The 18,889-nt window shown below is 41.5% G+C and overlaps 1 protein-coding gene across 5 annotated transcripts in view; it reads left to right on the forward strand.

Moving 5' to 3' along the window:
- The window catches only part of EPSTI1 (epithelial stromal interaction 1), an 81,188-nt gene that overhangs the window by 47,904 nt on the left and 14,395 nt on the right, over positions 1–18,889 (forward strand). For 4 of the 5 annotated variants that reach the window (XM_073345481.1, XM_073345463.1, XM_073345473.2 and 1 more), the window contains 3 exons: positions 4,039–4,132; positions 8,561–8,644; positions 18,058–18,131. In XM_073345481.1, coding sequence (XP_073201582.1) covers positions 4,039–4,132; positions 8,561–8,644; positions 18,058–18,131 — 252 coding nt within the window. Of the gene's footprint in view, positions 1–4,038; positions 4,133–8,560; positions 8,645–18,057; positions 18,132–18,780; positions 18,812–18,889 lie in introns of those variants that run through there. The other variant, XM_073345490.1, reaches the window with a different exon arrangement.

Here is an 18,889-nt window from a genome sequence, read left to right on the forward strand (position 1 = left end):
GTGCAAATACAAAGGCATTGCACTTCTGTGACTTGATTTACAGTTACACAGAATTCTGTGTTGCTGCATGTGATCTTGAATTTCTTTCTAACACTTACTTATTTAAAAGCAGCTCAGCTGAGTTTCTTTTAAAAGGTATTTTATTTTCTATACACTTATGCTGAGGATTGTGACCTTGACTGTGGCTTAAAGCCACAGCCTTGGGTTAGAAGCTACTAGTATGGAAGTGTACCATCTCAGTGGGAGCTCTTGGACTGCCACCACTATAATGGTTGCACGCGTGGGAGGCTGGCTCTGGGTCTGTGCCATTTCTGCAGGGAGATTAATGCCTCCTGAGATGCTGAACTATGCATAAAGGAGGTCCCATTCAGGTCTCTGCACACCTTGGTTCCCTGTGTATTGTGTAGCATAACTCTACATATAGGATAGGCTCACACAGTAATGCACGTACAGCTAAGGTTACTGTGACACAGTTGAAGTTGCCATGGCATTTGTGTGACTTTAAATCTCAACTGTATTGTTGTACTAATGGGTCTTTTTAATTTTGGTTTTCCCCCCCACTAGGAGCCTCTAAACAATGGTTTCCTTTTGTATCTATTTACTATGAGCTCTGGACACACTCTCCTTCAGCTGACATTAGCTCCTTCATTGCACCCAAAGGGACTGTCTTGGGACCAGCACTTATTAGATTTTGTAGAAATAAGCTTTTCAAAGACTGAAACCAATAAGAGTTTCTAGGAATTTTTAAATTATTCCAGTGGAAACAGTTTTTAAAAAACAACTCACTCTTCCCGTGATATCAGCAACACCCCAAAATGCAGTGTTCTGTAAGTGCATGGGATCGTGAAAGTAAAATTGATTAGAAATATGAAGGGAGGTTGATCAGATAAGCTTTGGCATTTCTCCCAGCTTGAGAAGTAAAAATGAAGTAATCAAATTCGTAAGTCAAATTCACTCTTGCTGTCTATAGATTATTCGATGTAAGAGATTTCAAAGTGTTGCTTGTTAACAATATAAAAATTTTGTGGGGATTTTTCATTTTTTTTGGTTGGTTGGTTGTCACCATGCCTCCATGGGTCACAACTGAGAATATCAAATTCAGGACAAACCCCTGAGAAATAGGGCAGACCCCCCTCCCCAAACTGGTGGTTATTCTCCCATAAGATATACCAAACCAGCAACAAAGGTAAACTTCTGTTTCATCACACTGGCTAACAAGAAGTCAGAAAAGCAGTTTCCTCTAGACATTCCAGTCCTTGTATAACCACCAAAAACACTAGACTTAAAGATGAATGGTTATTTAAAACCAATTTCATCAAATAAAATGTTCTTCTGATCCCAAAGGACTAGCCACATACCCAGGCCAATATACAACTCAGATCTTACCCAGGCATCACGCTGTTGCCAATCCTTTATCTAAAATCTAAAGGTTTATTTATAAAAAGAAAGAAAGGTGAGAGTTAAAATTGGTTAAAGGAATCAAATGCATACAACAATTGCAAAGTTGTTGGTTCAGGCTCGTAGCAGTGATGGAATAAACTGCTGGTTTAAGTCAAGTCTCTGGTTGCTTCTAAATCATTGGAAGGTTTTCGATCCCTTGGTTAGAATGCTCCCATTAGTGTAAGTTCATAGTCCAGAGGTTTGAGCAGGAAAGAGGCAAAATGGAGGTGTTTTCAGGGCCTTTTATAGCTTCTGCCATGTGGAGGGAAACCTATTGTTTCAAACAAAGCTCTCAGCACAGCTAGTGGGAAAATTACAAGTAGAAAGAAGGTGTTTGGAGTCACATGGACAAGTCACATGTCCGTGCATGATTTCGCTTAGTCACCAGAGGCCATTACCACTTGTTCACATGAAAGTCCATCAGGCACAGATGGGCGTCTTCCATAGTCCATTGTGAGTTAAGTGTCCCTTGATGGGCCACTTATCTTGAAGGGGCTATTCAAGTTGTGTAGGCTAACTACCTTGTGGGTGTTACCGCAGGAGCAAACATATTTGAAATATAGATACAGAGCCAATACTCATAACTTCAAATACAAAAATGATACATGCATACAAATAGCCTAATCCTATTCAGGAAGTCATAACCTTTCCATAGACACCTTACTTGACATAATTTGTACAAGATTTTTTGCAATTAAATAACAGTGGTAGCAACAATGATCTACATGGTCATATTTAATCAGATAACCTCACAGGTTGGGTTTGTTAAAATAGTGTATATTATTTTGATGTTACAGTGTCCCTCTTAAAGTTGTAAAACACTCTAGAGAAACAGGGCCAAATTCTCTGCTGGTGTAACTGAAATTAAGCCAAAGAGCTACACCAGTAGAGAGCTCAGCTCACAGCTTTAATTACTAATAAAAATAGGAAACTACCAGTATAGAAAAAACAAACCTGCTATGACACTATTTGGATGCTGCTTGGCCTCTCCAGGTTCTCTTTCCTCTTTACTATGTTAAAATCCTCTTGACTACTTTGAAGTTCATCTTGGGTTTGAAATGACTACACCAGTAATTCAACACAGTGTCAAAATAAGCTAGTGTGCTCTTCAGAGTAATACAAAGAAATCAGCAGCATTTAAAGATGAAAAACAAATCTGGGGGGTGGAGTGGAGGGAAGAATCAGACGAGTATAGAGCAAGATCCTGACCTTACTGCTGTGACTGGTGCTGTTTATCATTAGCAGGACTCAGTAATAAGCACTATTCTTTGAATTTTTTTTTTAAAAAAACGCGTAAGTGGCTCAGTCTGTAAGGAACAAAGTGGCTGAGTGGTCCATCTAGCATGCAGCTGCCAGAATCCATATGCAATAGGCCACAAAATGCTGCAGTTGTCTTGCATATTAGCTACACTATTTCTAGTCTGTTGCGTTTGGGCACAGATGTTTGGGCACAAAAGCCAGAAAATGTACAGATGCCAGTGGAGTTTTCGTATGCATTTCTAAGCTTAGTTAAGCTAAGAAGTGCATATTATCTCTTTAAATTTGTGTGTGGGAGGAAGGGCTTCTTTTGCATATGGTCTCCTTCTAAACACTATAAAACCTATGAGAGCAGGCTGTACTGTAAGTTGCCACATATTTCTTTATGAAACTATAATCTGCCACAGTGTATCCCAAATCCATATCTGTTTGTTTTTTCAGGTTTTTTTTTTTAAAAAAAATACGCTTATAAATGTGTCTAGGCACAGCTATGAAAAAAATCATAGTGCAGCACAAGGTTAAACTCAATAGATTGCCACAAATCATCACACATGTTCTCAGCACCCAATCACACCTGCATGCAGAGACTTGAATAACAGGTATGCCAGGCAACTTGTGGTGGAGGTCTGGAAATGCCTCGATGAAGATCTTTCCTCGGCAAAATCTGGCTTCATTTTTATATTGCCTGTGCGTGGCTACCATGACTGAGCATGTGAATCAACTATTTGCCTAATGGAATGAAATTAAGCACATAGTTACATGTTTTGAAAATCAGGTCCAGGGTTCGTGTGTTGATAAATTCATCCGTTTGACCAACGGACCTATCCACAGAGACGATGTACAGCTTTACTGCAATTCAAGACCAGAATAACTTCTAATAAATTGGATTTTATTTAATCCAGTAGAGAGACAAAAGAATCTGATGTAACGGTGCATTGTACTAAGCATGAAGAAAAATACTTTAAAATAATCTTGTCATTTAAGATGCTGGTGGGAGGGTTTAGAACGAAGGATTCAGGTAAGCAATATATGCTGCTGATGGTGAAATCTGATAGAATGTGTATCAGAATAAGAATTGAAAATGGTAGAGAGAGAGAGAGGCCCCTTTAACACAGAAATAGGTCCTTTTTCTCTTTCAAACAAATCACTCCCAACAAATGCTTTATCCACCATATCACTTCACGTTCCACTTCATTCTTTCTAGCTCTCAAACCTTTTGTTCCAGCTATGGTGCTTTTCTGTTCTTGCACAATAAATCTAGGTTAGAATCTAGGGATGCAATCGTAGGCTTTATTTATATTTCAAGAAAGCACTAACAATTCTGTTTGGGTTTCTCTGCAGCAAAACTACTGAACTATTGGACAGATTGGACTTGGGTTTGCCAAAGAGAAACTCCTATCAAATGGCTAATCCTAGCCCAGAATCTACAGCATGGGTAAGTCCTTCTGTGGAATATGAAACCTCCTCTGTAATGTTCTACCAATGCTAGAGGTGCTACCAGCAGTACAATGTTAATGTTTCATTTAGTTTAACATACTGCACAGACTCAATGCAATGCATATCATGGAATTGTTTGTTTTGGAAGGATGGCTACAGCCTCATAAACCCTTCCCCTGCATTGCGCAGACTGGCCTCGTTATTCATAAATCCATCCCTGATCATTCAAGAGCCAGATTTTCCCAAATGCTCAGTATCTCCTAAAAAGTTGACCTTAACTGAAGTGCGCAGCACCCAGCAGTTCCCATTGAGAGCAACTAACCCTTCTGGTTGCTAAGCCCTTTTGAAAACCTTGCTATTTCATTTAGATACATGAATGGAAGCTGCTGGGTGCTGAGTTATTTTAAAAATCCAGCCATAGGAGTAAAGTCTACTCTCCAGTATCTCCTAGAAAAATTATTCTAAAACTAACTTGGGTGGGTTGTCCCATTTCTGAACTGATCTGATATCTTATCTCATAATATCACTACACTAATCAGCCACCAGTAACTAATCAGAATAACTGCTCTTTACATCTTTCCTGAGGGTTGTTTTTTTTTTCTACATTCTTAAGGGAAAAACCACCTCATTGTTTGTCTAATCAATAATTCCTGAAGTGTACTCAGCTCTTTGGGCTGCCCTGCTTCAGGAAGCATGTGCTGTGGGGAGTCATTATGCCAATGGTTGTAGAGCCATGCCCAGACTACAGGTGGGGCGACGAGCAACAGATCAGCTACTGTGTGCAGAAAGAAATTACAGCTGGTTGCTACATACCCTGGAGTCAGCAAAGCTTGGAAACCTTTATTGACTAGCTCATATGCCATAGAGGCTTTAGTGTCTGCTGAATCTTAAGTGTCAGCTACTAAGAAGAAAAAAAGAATTCCTCTCCCTTTTGGCTTTAGTCTTGCTTCAGCCTTTCTGGAAATACACTGGAGCCTCACAGGTTGAGAAACCTTGATGTAGAGAGAATATGTTCAGACCTCAGCATTTTCTCATAGGCCTTGCTTCAGTCTCTTTCCCTGTCCCTTAACGCCATGAACAGAGAGGGTGGTGTGGGTGTATTACTTTTAGTTTAGGGGTTTTTTTTGTTTTTTTTTTGAGTCTTTGGGACCAGTTTCCAGTGGCTTCCTTTACCTTCAACATAAGCATAAGAGTCTTAGAATGGGTGGAAACAGCCTTTAGGGTTTCAGCTGTAGGGGAGGTTCCCTCCTTGGCACAGAGCTGGAGGAATGAGTTTCTAGTGCCCCTTGTGCAGCCACCAACACACAAGGTGTGCAGGTAAAGGGAGGGATGTGGCTGGAGTACAGTATGCTCTGGCTGTTCTCAGCTGATGTAGCATCCTTTGGAAGGCCACCTTCAGGGCTGCCCTAACTTACGTTAGGGGCCAAGCAGGCCACTGAAATGGCAAAGACTATGAGAGGCAGAAAGATGAAGTAAAGCCATGCTCGCCTCCCCACCTGTCACCACACGAGAGCTGAACAATGAGACCTGGGCCTAGTGGATTTATCTGAGGCAGAACTAGTCCTACAAATTTCAGTGGGATGTACTCAAGCTGAAAACATCCCCAGGACTGGTACTGATTTCAGAAACATTAGTGTAGTGTGATGGCCCTAGGCTAGGGAGAGGTGGAGTAGGTACAGATCCATGGCTGGAGCCCCTCACTCTAAAGCTGTTTCAGTTTTATGCCTTATATTCCAATCTGTTTTATGTCTGTTACTCGCTGCAATTTGTTGGGGGGGGGGGGGATTTAAACATATAGTGCAAGAAATGTGTGTGTTGCCTCTCAACTCTGGCTTAATCAGTGCCCAAGTAAAGAAGATGAATTACCTTGCTGTTTGTGCATGTGATACTCTTATTAACACAAGCCAGTATAGCATATGTTATTTTTGCTAGGATGATTCTATGGCCTTGTATTTGTAAAAGGTCTGCTCAGGGTAGTGGAACCACTCTACAGGTAAACTAGCACCTGTAGTGTCCCATTAAGGGGGCTCTAACACATAAGCAATGGAGTATCACTTGGTATAAAACCACTTGAGCACTAAGAGATAATAGCAAAGGGGAAATGTTATACTTGAATTGTGCTAATTTGATGTGGTGTTTTGAACTAGTCTGTTTCACCTGCCAAAAATTGTGGTTCTGTCTGTCTTCTAAAATATAAGAAATCTATTAAAGTCACGTTTTTTACAAATGGACAAAATAACTGACCTTCAGTTCACTAGCCATTCCAAATATGAAAAATATTCATTTCAGGTCAAATGAAATGTTTCATTCAATGTGGATGTAATTTTTGAGTGATTAACATTCTTTTAAATGAAATTTGAAAAATTTCAAAACAAGAAGTCCTTTAGAATCAAAACATTTTGACCTTTTTGGAATTTGTTACAAGAACAATTCAGCAAAACTGACACAAATTCCCCAAATGTTTCCATGTTGCCAAATTTGTATATTTTTTTTCTGGGAAAAGGGTTAGGTAAAATTTGTCACTCTAAATTCTAATTTTTAACATTAAGTTAAGATTCTCAGTGGTTGCATGTACTAGAAAAGGACATGCAGTTCTTACTAAAAACAGTTTAAATTCCCCAGAGCCTTTCTGTGGTGCTACTATCTAGTGTACCCAGTGATATTTGTGTATATTTATCCCTTCCTACTGGAAGTAGACAAATTCAGTTTCTTTTTAGGGACTGTCCTCTTTTTATTGGTGGCTTCTCTTCCTCCCCCCTCACATTTAATCAATTAAGATCATAATCCATTTTAATCCAGTCTTCCAAAGTGTTAACAATCCTGTCTAGATTTTTATTGTTCTCCAACTTGATTAATATATTCTCCACACAACTGCTCAAGTCATTACTGAAAGTAATAAATAATATTGGACCTAGAAAGAATCTCCCTGGACACATCTAACAGCTCCTCCAGCTTGAGACTGAACCATTAATAATTGCTGTCTCCATTCAGCCTTTATAGCAAACTATGTACCCATCATTCAGTAGCTTCATTTGGTTCACATTTATCAAATTCCTTTAAGAATCTTGTGTAGAATTATATCAAAGCCTTTATTGAAGTAAAGTTCCATGATGGCCACCACAACTTTTTGTACTAAACTGAGTGAGTTTTAACGTTATTAATGTGCTAAGTATGATATACGCACAAAGGAAGGTACAGTCCTTTCTCAAGGTAAGAGTAGTACATCCCGCCCCATCAAGGTTCCTTCTCCACTCTGAACTCTCAGGTATAGATGTGGGGACCTGCATGAAAACCTCCTAAGCTTACTTTTACCAGCTTAGGTTAAAACTTCCCCAAGGTACAAACTATTTTACCTTTTTGCTCTTGGACTTTTGCTGCCACCACCAAATGTCTAACAGGGATATAATTGGGAAAGAGCCCGTTTGGAAATGTCTTTTCCCCCCAAAATCCTCCCAAACGTTACACCCCCTTTTCTGGGGAAGGTTTGATAAAAATCCTCACCAATTTGCATAGGTGAACACAGACCCAAACCCTTGGATCTTAAGAACAATGAAAAAAGCATTCAGATTCTTAAAAGAAGAATTTTAATAGAAGAAAAAGTAAAAAGAATCACCTCTGTAAAATCAGGATGGTAAATACCTTACAGGGTAATCAGATTCAAAACATAGAGAATCCCTCTAGGCAAAACCTTAAGTTCCAAAAAGACACAAAACCAGGAATCTACATTCCATTCAGCACAGCTTACTTTCTCAGCCATTTAAAGGAATCAGAATCTAATGCATATCTAGCTAGATTACTTACTAAGTTCGAAGACTCCATTCCTGTTCTGTCCCTGGCAAAAGCATCACACAGACAGAGAGAGAGGCTTGGTTTCTCCCTCCCCCCCAGCTTTTGAAAGTATCTTGTCTCCTCATTGGTCATTTTGGTCAGGTGCCAGCGAGGTTATCCTAGCTTCTTAACCCTTTACAGGTGAAAGGGTTTTTTCTCTGGCCAGGAAGGTTTTTAAAGGTGTTTTCCCTTCCCTTTATATTTGACACCCCCCAATAACTGCAAATGACAAGCAAACATGCATCCTTACTCATAAGTAAGGGTTGCAGAATCAGGCCACTTGTTAATGATTTCAGATCTAGTTCATAGACTTTTCCCATTCAAACAAATCCCCCAGAGGTGTCTGAACCATAGAACACTGCAGGCAGGGTCTCTCTGGAGAACAAACCACCCTAGCAGTTGTATTAAGAAAGGTGTATATAAACTAACTTGGAAATGGTGGATTTTTCACAAAAGAGCCTCATGTCTGGTTTTTAAACTTAGATGAATCTATCCCTAAGTAATCAGAAATCTCCAACTAGTTTTATGTTTGATTTTATAAAGATTGAGAGTGGGATCTTCTGTCAATATATTGTTTTTATGCTCTGTTGTGCAATAGACTAGAAGCCACACTTATAAGCAAAGCCTCCAGGAGGATGAAAACAGAAGACTACAGGAAATGAAGGCAGAACAACGGAGGAAGGTAATTATAATATGTTAACAGTTTGTGTATAATGTTTATGTACTGTGCTGTGTAACCAGTTTAAAAAAACATACTCATTACTGTGGCATATGAGCACCGGCTCTCCTCAGGAAAAGTACTTCAGCCCAATTTGAGGCAGTCAAATAGGCAAAGCTGCAAAGTTCAGATATGGTTTGAAGCATCTACAAAGCTTACAGCTAGTTGGCTCTGAACTATTAGTTAGCTTTTTCCCTGCATTTAAACTGCATAACACCTTTTAGCTGATGGTGCCCAGTTTAGTATTCTAAGGAGCCTAATTTGCATTCCGCTCTTGGTGTGCACACAGTTGCTAGAAATTTCCCCCTCAGTGGTACCCGTTAGGGTGGCTTGAGCGCCTTCTGCTGCTGTATAAAGGGCCTAGGTAACCCTGAGCCCCCTCAGTTTCTTCTTATTGCCCGTAATGGTCACTGGAATGGCTCATCTTGCTTTTGAAAGTGTTCTCAGTGGACTGTGTACTTTTGTACTCTATTGTAAATAGTTTAGCATTATTCTGGTTATTAGTGTTTTAGTACAGTCGGGTAGGTTTCACCCCACCTGAGGGTTTTGGTCAGTTCCTGGTGCCGAGGGATGCCTTGGTCAAGCTATACATTGCCTGCAATAAGGTTATGACCCTGAGCCACTCACTCTCAAGTTGCTTAAAGTGTTTGGTGGAAGCTCATACGGGGAGCATCGCCAAATTTTCAGAGACCTTAAGCCTTGCACGCACAAAGATTATCACCAGATTAAAGTTTCTACTCATGGAGGTGGCCTTGAGACTTCCATCTGAGCCAGGTCAGTCAGACTCTGAGTCCGGACCAAGTGCCTCAGAGCTGTTACATTTGGATTTTGTGCCTCCTGTTGTACTGCTCACCATCCCCAGTACCTAAGAAAAAACATAAGAAGCAGACAGCTAAAAGGGGGTGATTCCTCGGCATCGAAGTCTGTTAGGCACGTGGATCAGAGTCGAGTGCGGTCTAAGCCCAAGCATTCCTTTGCTTCAGCACCGCAAAAGCCAGACCCGTAGACTTTGGAACTGTCAAGTCCGGAACCAGAAGGAGCACCTTCCACATCTGTGGTACCACTCTGTACCAACACTGTCTTGGTACCGACCATGCCAGAGGCATTTGTGGCTGTCAGGTAGCTTCTAACCCTGACAGAGCCGGTATCGCCAGCATTTCAAGAGTCAGTCCTATCGGTGCTCGCAGACATAGGGGAGCCAGCAGGATCGCCACAGTGCTCAGCACTGCGCGAGTCCCATGTAGACTTATAGACTTTAAGGCCAGAAGGGACCATTGTGATCATCTAGTCTGACTTTCTGCATGTTGCAGGCCACAATACCTTCCCCCACCCCCACTCCTGTAATAGACCCCTAACCTCTGGCTGAGTTACTAAAGTCCTCAAATCATGGTTAAAAGACTTCAAGTTATAGACAGTCCACCATTTACTCTAATTTAAACTTGCAAGTGACCTGTGCACCATGCTGCAGAGAAAGGTGAACACCTCCCACCCTGACCCAGAGTCTTTGCCAGTGTGACCCAGGGGAAAACTCCTTCCTGACTCCAAATATGGCGATCAGTTGGACCCTGAGCATGTGGGCAAGACCCACCAGCCAGACACCTGGAAAAGAATTATCTGAAGTAACTCGGATCTAGTGTCCCGTCTTCTGCTGTTGGAGATATTTGCTACTAGCAGCCTCACATGGGCCAAATGCCATTGTAGGCCTTCTATCATACCATCCCCTCCATAAACTTAAGCTCAGTCTTGAAGCCAGTTAGGTTTTTTCCCCCAACTGCTCCCCTTTGAAGGCTGTGCCAGAACCTCACTCCTCTGATGGTTAGAAACCTTTGTCTAATTTTAAGCCTAAACTTGTTGATGGCCAGTTTATATCCATTTGTTCTTGTGTCCACATTAGCTCTTAACTTAAATAACTCCTCTCCCTGCCTGATATTTATCCCTCTGCTCTATTTATAGAGAGCAACCATGTCTCCCCTCAGCCTTCGTTTGGTAGGGCTAAACAAGCCAAGCTCTTTGGAAAACCTACCTTATGAGAGGAGACTCATTCCTTGGATCATTTTAGTAGCTGTTCTCTGCACCTGTCCCAGTTTGAATTCATCTTTCTTAAACATGGGAGACCAGAATTGCACGCAGTATTCCAGGTGAGGTCTTACTAGTGCCTTGTATAATGGTACTAATGCTTCCCTGTCTCTCCTGGAAATACCTCACCTGATGCATCCTAGGACTGCATTAGCCTTTTTCACAGTCACATCACATTGGTGGCTCATAGTCATCTTGTGATTAATCAATACATCCAGGTCTTTCTCCTCCTCTCATTTCCAACTGATAAATCCTCATAGCAAAAATTCTTGCTCTATTAAATTTCATCCCATTTCCTTATTACTCCAGTTTTTGAGGTCGTTGAAATCTTCTCATATAATATTCTGATCCTCCTCCATATTGGCAATACCTCCCAACTTTGTGTCATCCACAAATTTTATTAGTACATTCCCACTTTATGCCAAGGTCATTGAAAATCTTATTTAAGATTGGTCCCAAGAGGGACCAGTCCCTGAGGAACTCCACTAGTAAGCTCCCTGCAGTCTGACAGTTAACCTTTCAGTATGACCCGTTGTAGTCTCCTCTTGAACCAGTTCCTTATCCACCTTTCAATTCTCATATTAATCCCCATCTTTTCCACTTTAACTAATAATTTCCCATTTCGAACTTTATCCAGTGCCTTACTGAAATCCAGGTAGATTAGATCTACTGTGTTTCCTTTGTCTAATAAATCAGTTACCTTCTCAAGAAAAATGATCAGGTTGGTCTGGCACGATCTACCTTTTGTAAAACTTTTCTATTTTGTCCCAATTGCCATTTACCTCTGTCCTTAACTACTTTCTCTTTCAAAATTTGTTCCGAGACCTTGCATACAATTGAGGTCAAACTAACAGGCCTGTGGTTTCCCGGGTCACTTTTTTTTATTTTTCTTAAAAATAGGTAGTATATTAGCAATTCTGCAGGCATAGGGTATGATCTCAGAGTTTAGATGTTCATTGAAAATTCTTGCTATTGGTCTTGCAATTCCATATGCCAGTGCCTTTAATATTCCGGGATGGAGATTATCCGGCCCTATAAAATTTGGTACCATTAAGCTATTGGAGTTCGACTTCTGCCTCGTGTATGATAATTCCTACTTCCATATCCTCATTTCCATTAACCACCCTGCCACTCCCCTAATCTCCTCATTACCCTTATTAAAAACAAAGTATTTGTTTAGGTGTTGGGCCATGCCTAGATTATCCTTGATCTCTACCCCATCTTCAGTGTTTAGCTTAACTGTTTCTTTCCTGCTTTTCTTTTTATATCTATGGCTACAGTACCTTTTGCTACTGGTTTTAATTTCCTTTGCAAGGTCCAGCTCTGCTTGGCTTTTGGCAGTTCTCACTTTATCCCGACACTTTCTGACCGCTAAGAGGTAGCTTTCCTTGCTGATCCATCCCATCTTCAATTCCTTGTAGGCATTCTGCTTTCTCTTAATAATCTGTTTGAGATGCTTGTTCATCCAGTTTGGTCTGCAACACTTCCCTATGAATTTTTCCTCCTTGTTTGGGATGCAGGGTTCAGATAGCTTCTGCAACTTTGACTTGAAGTAATTCCAAGTTGCCTCCACATTCAGATCCTTGAATTCTTCAGTCCAGTCCACTTCCCTAACTAATTCCCTATTTTTTAGTTTTCCCTTTTGAAATCAAGGAATCAAGTTGCAGATCTGTTTTTTTAAACTGAGTTAGCTTATGATTATTTAAACCAAGGTTGTCCCCTACAACCAGTTCTTATGTGAAGTCCTCACTACTCACCAATCCTAAATCTAAAATGGCATCACTTCTTCTTGGTTCTTGGTGACTGTTTGGTGAAGGAATCTGTTATCCAGGAAAATCTGGGCCCTACCATTTTTAGTAGCACTTGTTCTCCAATCTATATATGGGAAGCTAGTCTCCCATGATCATACAATTCCAAATAGTATTTATTAAAAATGCACCTCTGATGGCTCTTCCTTTGGTACCATCAAAGGGAAAACCTGCAATGCTTTGCACAACTCTGCACAACTCTTCACCTCTGCACTGGTCACTGGCACTGTCTGGAACTGCACCTCCATGATCAGGGGAAGGAGGGTAGACTTCCTCCAAATCAGAGATTGGGTCCTACTACATCTGCTCTTGGAGCCACCCCTCCTCGAGATACCATTACCCTACCACAGAAGTACCATCAAGTGGTTGGCCACGGAGCTCACTGGGGGCCTATGCCTGTGCAGTGGCCTTTTTGGAATTAGTGGGGGTTTTCCCCCATATTCTGGGCACTCCTATTCAGTGGCCTCAGAGAGATGTGCAGCACCTACCCACCAGGAAGCACAGGTTTCTGACTCTGGTACTGATATCAAGACCTGGCTCAGCAGGACCCCCCTTCCCCTGATGAGGCAGTCTCAGCATTGTGTGTTTTGCCTCTCCCTTATGACTCCACGAAATGTTAGAGGGTTGCCTGAAGCCTGGGCATACAGGTGGAGGAAGTAAAAGAATCCATACACCCCAGTAGGTCCTTCCAGAGTGGTCCTACCTCTCAATGAGGCCATTATCTGAGTGCCGATCCATCCACCTATATTACCGTCTTGGAGTCACCACGAGTGGAATGCACATGTGCAATCACTTGAAGAAAAAAATGGTTACTAACCTTCCATAACAGTTGTTCTTCGAGATGTGTTGCACACGTCCATTCCATGACCCGCCCGCCTACCCCTGTACATTGGAGCTTTCTGGAAAGAAGGAACTGAGGGGACTTGGCGTCAATTGGGCCCTTTGTATTGGCACTGCCAGCATGCGGCAGCAGAGGGTGCTCAAGCTACCCCAGCGGGAACTACTGAGAGGAGAATTTATGGTGACTGTGTAAATGGGGTGCATGCACACCAAGACTGGAATGGACATGTGCAATGCATCTCGAGGAACAACAGTTATGAAAGGTTATAATAGTTTTTTTCCCTCTCCTTTACACAGAAGTTCTCACTAACATGGGGCCATTCTGAAGGCGATTCTGAATAGAGAACTAATTCTTCACACACAGTCTCCCCTCAGTTGTGTTTAGAACCAAGTCTTAAAATCATAGAATGATGGAAATGTAGGCTTAGAATGGGAGCCACTGGAAGCGGCGCGGGCCGAGGGACATAGCGGCTGCCACTTCCAGCAGCTCCCAGTGGCCTGGAGCAATGAACCACGGCCACTGGAAGCTGTGATCGGCCAAACCTGTGGACGCAGTAGGTAAGCAAACCGGCCCGGCCCGCCAGGGGCTTTCCCTGCACAAGCCGTGGAACGAGTTTGGGAACCACTGGTCTACTGACTTCCAGTTTCTTCTCTAAACATTAAATCCTATCACTACCTCTTATACACACTCCTTCTGTTACAGTAATTGGACATACGGGTCCTTCAAGAAATATGCCTTCCATTTAATAAAAGAAATGTATGTAGCTTTTGTTTCCCATCATAGCATGCACCTTTTCTCTTATGTCCAGTTACCAACAAATATTTTTTCTCCTAAATAAAACCGTTATGAAATTTCAAATGCTATGTGTATGTATGTTATAAATAACTATGGCATTGTACACTGTGCCATAAAGAAATAGTTTTTCATTTAAAACTAGCATAGGCCCCAACCCTTCATAGAGCTTGGCCCAGGGCATCCCGGTGTGGAGGTCATTGTAGAGTTGGGGCCACAGTCACATCTAAGGTAAATCTCTCTTTAACTAAATTTCTGATTTTTATGCTTTTTACTGTTCTCTCTCACTCACACACAGAGAGAGTGAGTATGGGCTGAGTGCAAAATGTTTGTTTTAATACATAGTACCAAAGTACTCCTTGCCTCAATAGCTGCTATTAGTACATTAATCTGTCCAGTAGGTATTTGTAAACCTACTCTAAAGTGTACATATTTTAAAAGCTCTAATAATTGTCCCTCAGATTTATGTTAACTCACTTCCACTTCAAGCTAATATTTTATTAATGTAATTGTAAATTCTGTTTTTGTGTGCACCTTCTAGTGCAATATAGCTATTAAATTTATAGGTTTTTGTCAGTTAATTTTTTGGGGGAAATAGGTTTTAATATATATTGCTAGATTTAAAATGTTTTCTAGGGCACTTTGAACACAGTATTACGTACTTGCAGTATATTTCAGAAGGTACAGCTATTGCAGAAATCTAATGAATGCCATTAAAAGTCAAACATTAGAAAATCAGATACTGGATTTTAATTTTCAGGTTGAACAGTTATTTTAAAAGTGAAAATGAAGCTTGGCTTTTTTATTTCTTAATCTTGATTTTCTTTTAGGGCTAGACAAACAGTGATACACAACACATTATCCAGTTATTGATTTGATTATATTTACTGCAAAGCTTTTATTAATGTTCAACTTAAATTGGTATTTATTTAATTCTGTAGTTCATTTTTAGTTACTGAACCTTTCTATAAAATTCATCATTTTAATTCACATTCCACCTTTATTGGTGTTCCATTACTATGGCAAATATGCAGGATAGGTCCATTTTCCCTTGGGACCCCTTTCAGTGGCAAAAGTTGGTAGTTTCAGTTCCTGTTGACTGTACCTGTAATGGCGTGAGATCCCTAGCTTATCAGTAATTCAGCTGGCAGAGATGGCATGTTGCATAACATGGAAAGGTACTGACCCAGCCACTTCAGAACAAGTTACATGGAACTGATGTTCCTTTGGTTAGCATTAGCAATCACCAGGACACCTGGCTGATACTTGGTGTTGCATGAATCAGAGCTAAACGATTAAACATGCATGGCATGGCCCAGCTCACTACGCTGATTTATAAACAAAACCATGGGGCCACACCATTGTAACCTTAAAAGGTGTAAAATGCAAGGAAGTAGGAACAACAATGGTCACCCATTGTGTGCTTCCTTCCAACAACTGCAGCTGGTATTAGCTAGTCGTAGTGGCTTCTCCCCAGTCGTCATATGGGTTGGGTCCTGGGTTCTCTGTTGCAATGCCTGGTGCCTCCACCCAAGGTGACTCTTATGTGCTCAGGACACTAGGGTGCTGTCCCTTGGGAAAATAACTAATACAACTACTCCTTAATAAGGAGTATGACCCAGTGCACAAGAAACAAATGACAATAATACAAACGCCAACAAATGAAATGCTACATCCCAAAATAACAGTATAATAAAGGGGGGCTTTATTGGGGACAGGAAACAGAAGCTCTAAAGAAAGAAAGTGATAAGGTTAACCAATAAATGCTAAAACATTAATACAACCATTCACAACTGTACCACACCCCCAGCTCCTTCCCTGGCACCTTTCCAGCTAGGTGGAAAGAGTGTGAGTCCAGAGCTGGGTGTAGCAGTGCTTCAAATGTTGGTTAGCTTAAAGAAAACAAAAGGGGTTCTCCTACAGTATTTTCACTGCTGATTGGGAAAGGGTCCTCAGCTGGCCCCCTGGCTAGCATCCTGTGGAGGTCTTCGATGGTTCTTAGTAGATGGAGCTGGGTTGGTTCTCTTCCTGGACACTCACCTCAGCAATGTTGGAACTGCCCAGTGCACGTTAGATCCTGCAGAAGTTCAATGTCTCCCTTTGTGGGGACTGGGAGATGAGCCGTGACTCCCTAGGCTATTTTATCTCTCGGCTCCAAACTCAAAGGCTCCAAAAGTGAAAATTCCTTGTCCTCTGGAGACACTAGTCTGTCTCTGAGTCAGTCTGTCCCTTCCAATTGAAGCAACTGGGCTGTCCTGGCTTCTCATTGGCCCAGCAAACTGTCGATAAATCACCCTGTCAGTTGGCATTTACAGGCATTTCCAGTCTATTCCGCCCCCACTCCGAACTCTAAGCAGACTGGGAAGTGGTATCTGGAGGCTCTGCAGTGGTTGTTGTTTTAGTCCATATGGTAGGTCTCCAGAGGCTCAGTCCCATGTTCCAGGAGCTGATAAACACCAAAGGGGATACTTAGGTGACAAGGAGATATAGGGATAGCTGTCAGGAAACCTTGGGGCCCAGTACAGCACCACAGTGTGATGCTGGAAGGGAAGATAGTGAGTCTACACATCATCTTACTATGGCTGTACTGCATCCCTTTTCTATTCTAGCTACGTGGGCACCAAAATATACGACCGCATAGGTCCTGAAAGGATCTGGAACTCCCAGAACATCTTCAGACTGTTCAAACCATCCTGCATCACCAGTTCTGCATAAATTTAATGCTGTCTTGGTCGGAATTTCCTCACATGTGTTTGAGTAACACTTTAAATGCTACATTTAAAAAAAAATCAATTATGCAACCCTTTTCTGAGTAAGCCATACTCATGGGAACAGCCCCTATGACATAACTGGCAGTAGTTTGCATAATTTAGGATTACTTTTAAGGGTAGCAGGATCCAGCTCTAGAACGATATTCAATTTGATATAAACAAGTATCCACAGACAATACAGCAAGATAAAAATAAACTGAATGAGCATATTTACATAGTGTAAAGCAGTCACTATGGATTCTCTTAAAGCCAGGTATTCTTAATAACAAGAGGCCTGACTTCAGAAAGGCTCAGCAAGGCCACTTCTATGGAAAACAGCATAAATGTGGCTCCAAAAATAATAGTGTGCAATTAAGTAACAAAGAAATGTACATAAATAAAATTCCCCCAAACTCTGTCCCAGTAACACTGGACAGAGGTAGTTTCAAAACTTAGAGCTATGTTGTAAAGGGTCCTGTTCTCCCCTCCACTTCTGCAAGCAGAAGAGAAGCAAAACCTGTGGATCAGGGCAAAGGGAGGGACAGAAGGGAGGAGAGCATGCTCTATGGCACCCTCCCATGGCTGATAAACCATTTGGAAGCTCCTCCACAGTAGGTCAGCGGGAAGGCAGAGCCATTCAGTGGGAGAGGGTGGGGCTGAGGCAGGGCTGCAGGGCCCTCCAAAGCTTGTTTCCTCCTTCATGGCATAGTGTCACATATCACTGCAGACTTGCATCAGGAGGCAGCAGTGGTCTTTGGAACCACCACAAAGGGTGGAGGTAAAGACCTTCCATCTGGATGACACCTGCCTCTGGCAGATCCACCTAGATCTGAGTTTAGCTGTCAGAACCCCCAGCTTCTTTTGCAAGAGGGTGCACGCGCTTCTGTCCAGTGGAAGGCTGAAGAGGAAATGTAGTACCTTTTTTGGATGCAATTGGGTATTGTAAATAAAACTTACTTCCCAGAGGAACTAAAATTTAAGTAAACGTTTGGCAAATTAAATAGTGCACTAGTTAAGGTGAATATATTGTGTAATTAATTGGGTTTATCTTCTGAATAACTGTTAATTTTTTAAAAAATAGTTTTTGGGTTTCTCTTTTATTGTTCCCAGGGTGAATTATTGGAACTGAGACGAGAGCAAGAAGAGCAAGAAAGAACAAAAGTGCATCAGAATGAACAGAGGAGGTATAATTGATGGGGGAAAAAAACAGAAGAAATGGCTTACATTGAATTCCTGTGTAGACGGCTTCACGAAACTGCTATCTTGTGCTTTAGGGAACCATTGCAATGAGATTGCTCCAAGTAACATCTTCAGCATCAACCTTGCACTCGGACAAGCCATTGACACCCATTGTCACAACTCCTTTATAATCCATTTCTACACAGTTGTGCACGAGTGCAGTAACTTTTTTTCAAAAATGGGTTTTGTTACTTACCTATTTGTGTGAAGTCACAATGGATCTTTTGGAATGCATTTGGAGGGCAATCTGATTATTATATCCTAAAGCCCAGAATTTCAGAGAACTGTGCATGTCACTATGCCTACCTTATCTTCTCAGTCATGGTAAATGCCTTAGCATGAATTCTTTGCTTCAGTCTTCACGGCTGAGACTGTTAGGGAGATTCCCAAACCTGAGCCGTCCTTTGTAGGTGACAAATCTGCGGAATTGTCACAGATTGAAGTGTCACTAGAGGAGGTTTTGGAATTAATTGATAAACTTAACAGTAACAAGTCACCGGGACCAGATGGCATTCACACAAGAGTTTTGAAAAAATTCCAAATGTGAAATTGCGGAACTATTAATTGTAGTTTGTAACTTGTCCTTTAAATCAGCTTCTGTACCCAGTGACTGGAAAATAGCTAATGTAACGCCAATATTTAAAAAGGGCTCTAGAGGTGATCTCGGCAATTACAGACCGGTAAGTCTAACGTCAGTACCGGG

The sequence above is a fragment of the Lepidochelys kempii genome, chromosome 1 (genome assembly GCF_965140285.1).
Source record: "Lepidochelys kempii isolate rLepKem1 chromosome 1, rLepKem1.hap1, whole genome shotgun sequence".
Taxonomy (NCBI): Eukaryota; Metazoa; Chordata; order Testudines; family Cheloniidae; genus Lepidochelys; species Lepidochelys kempii.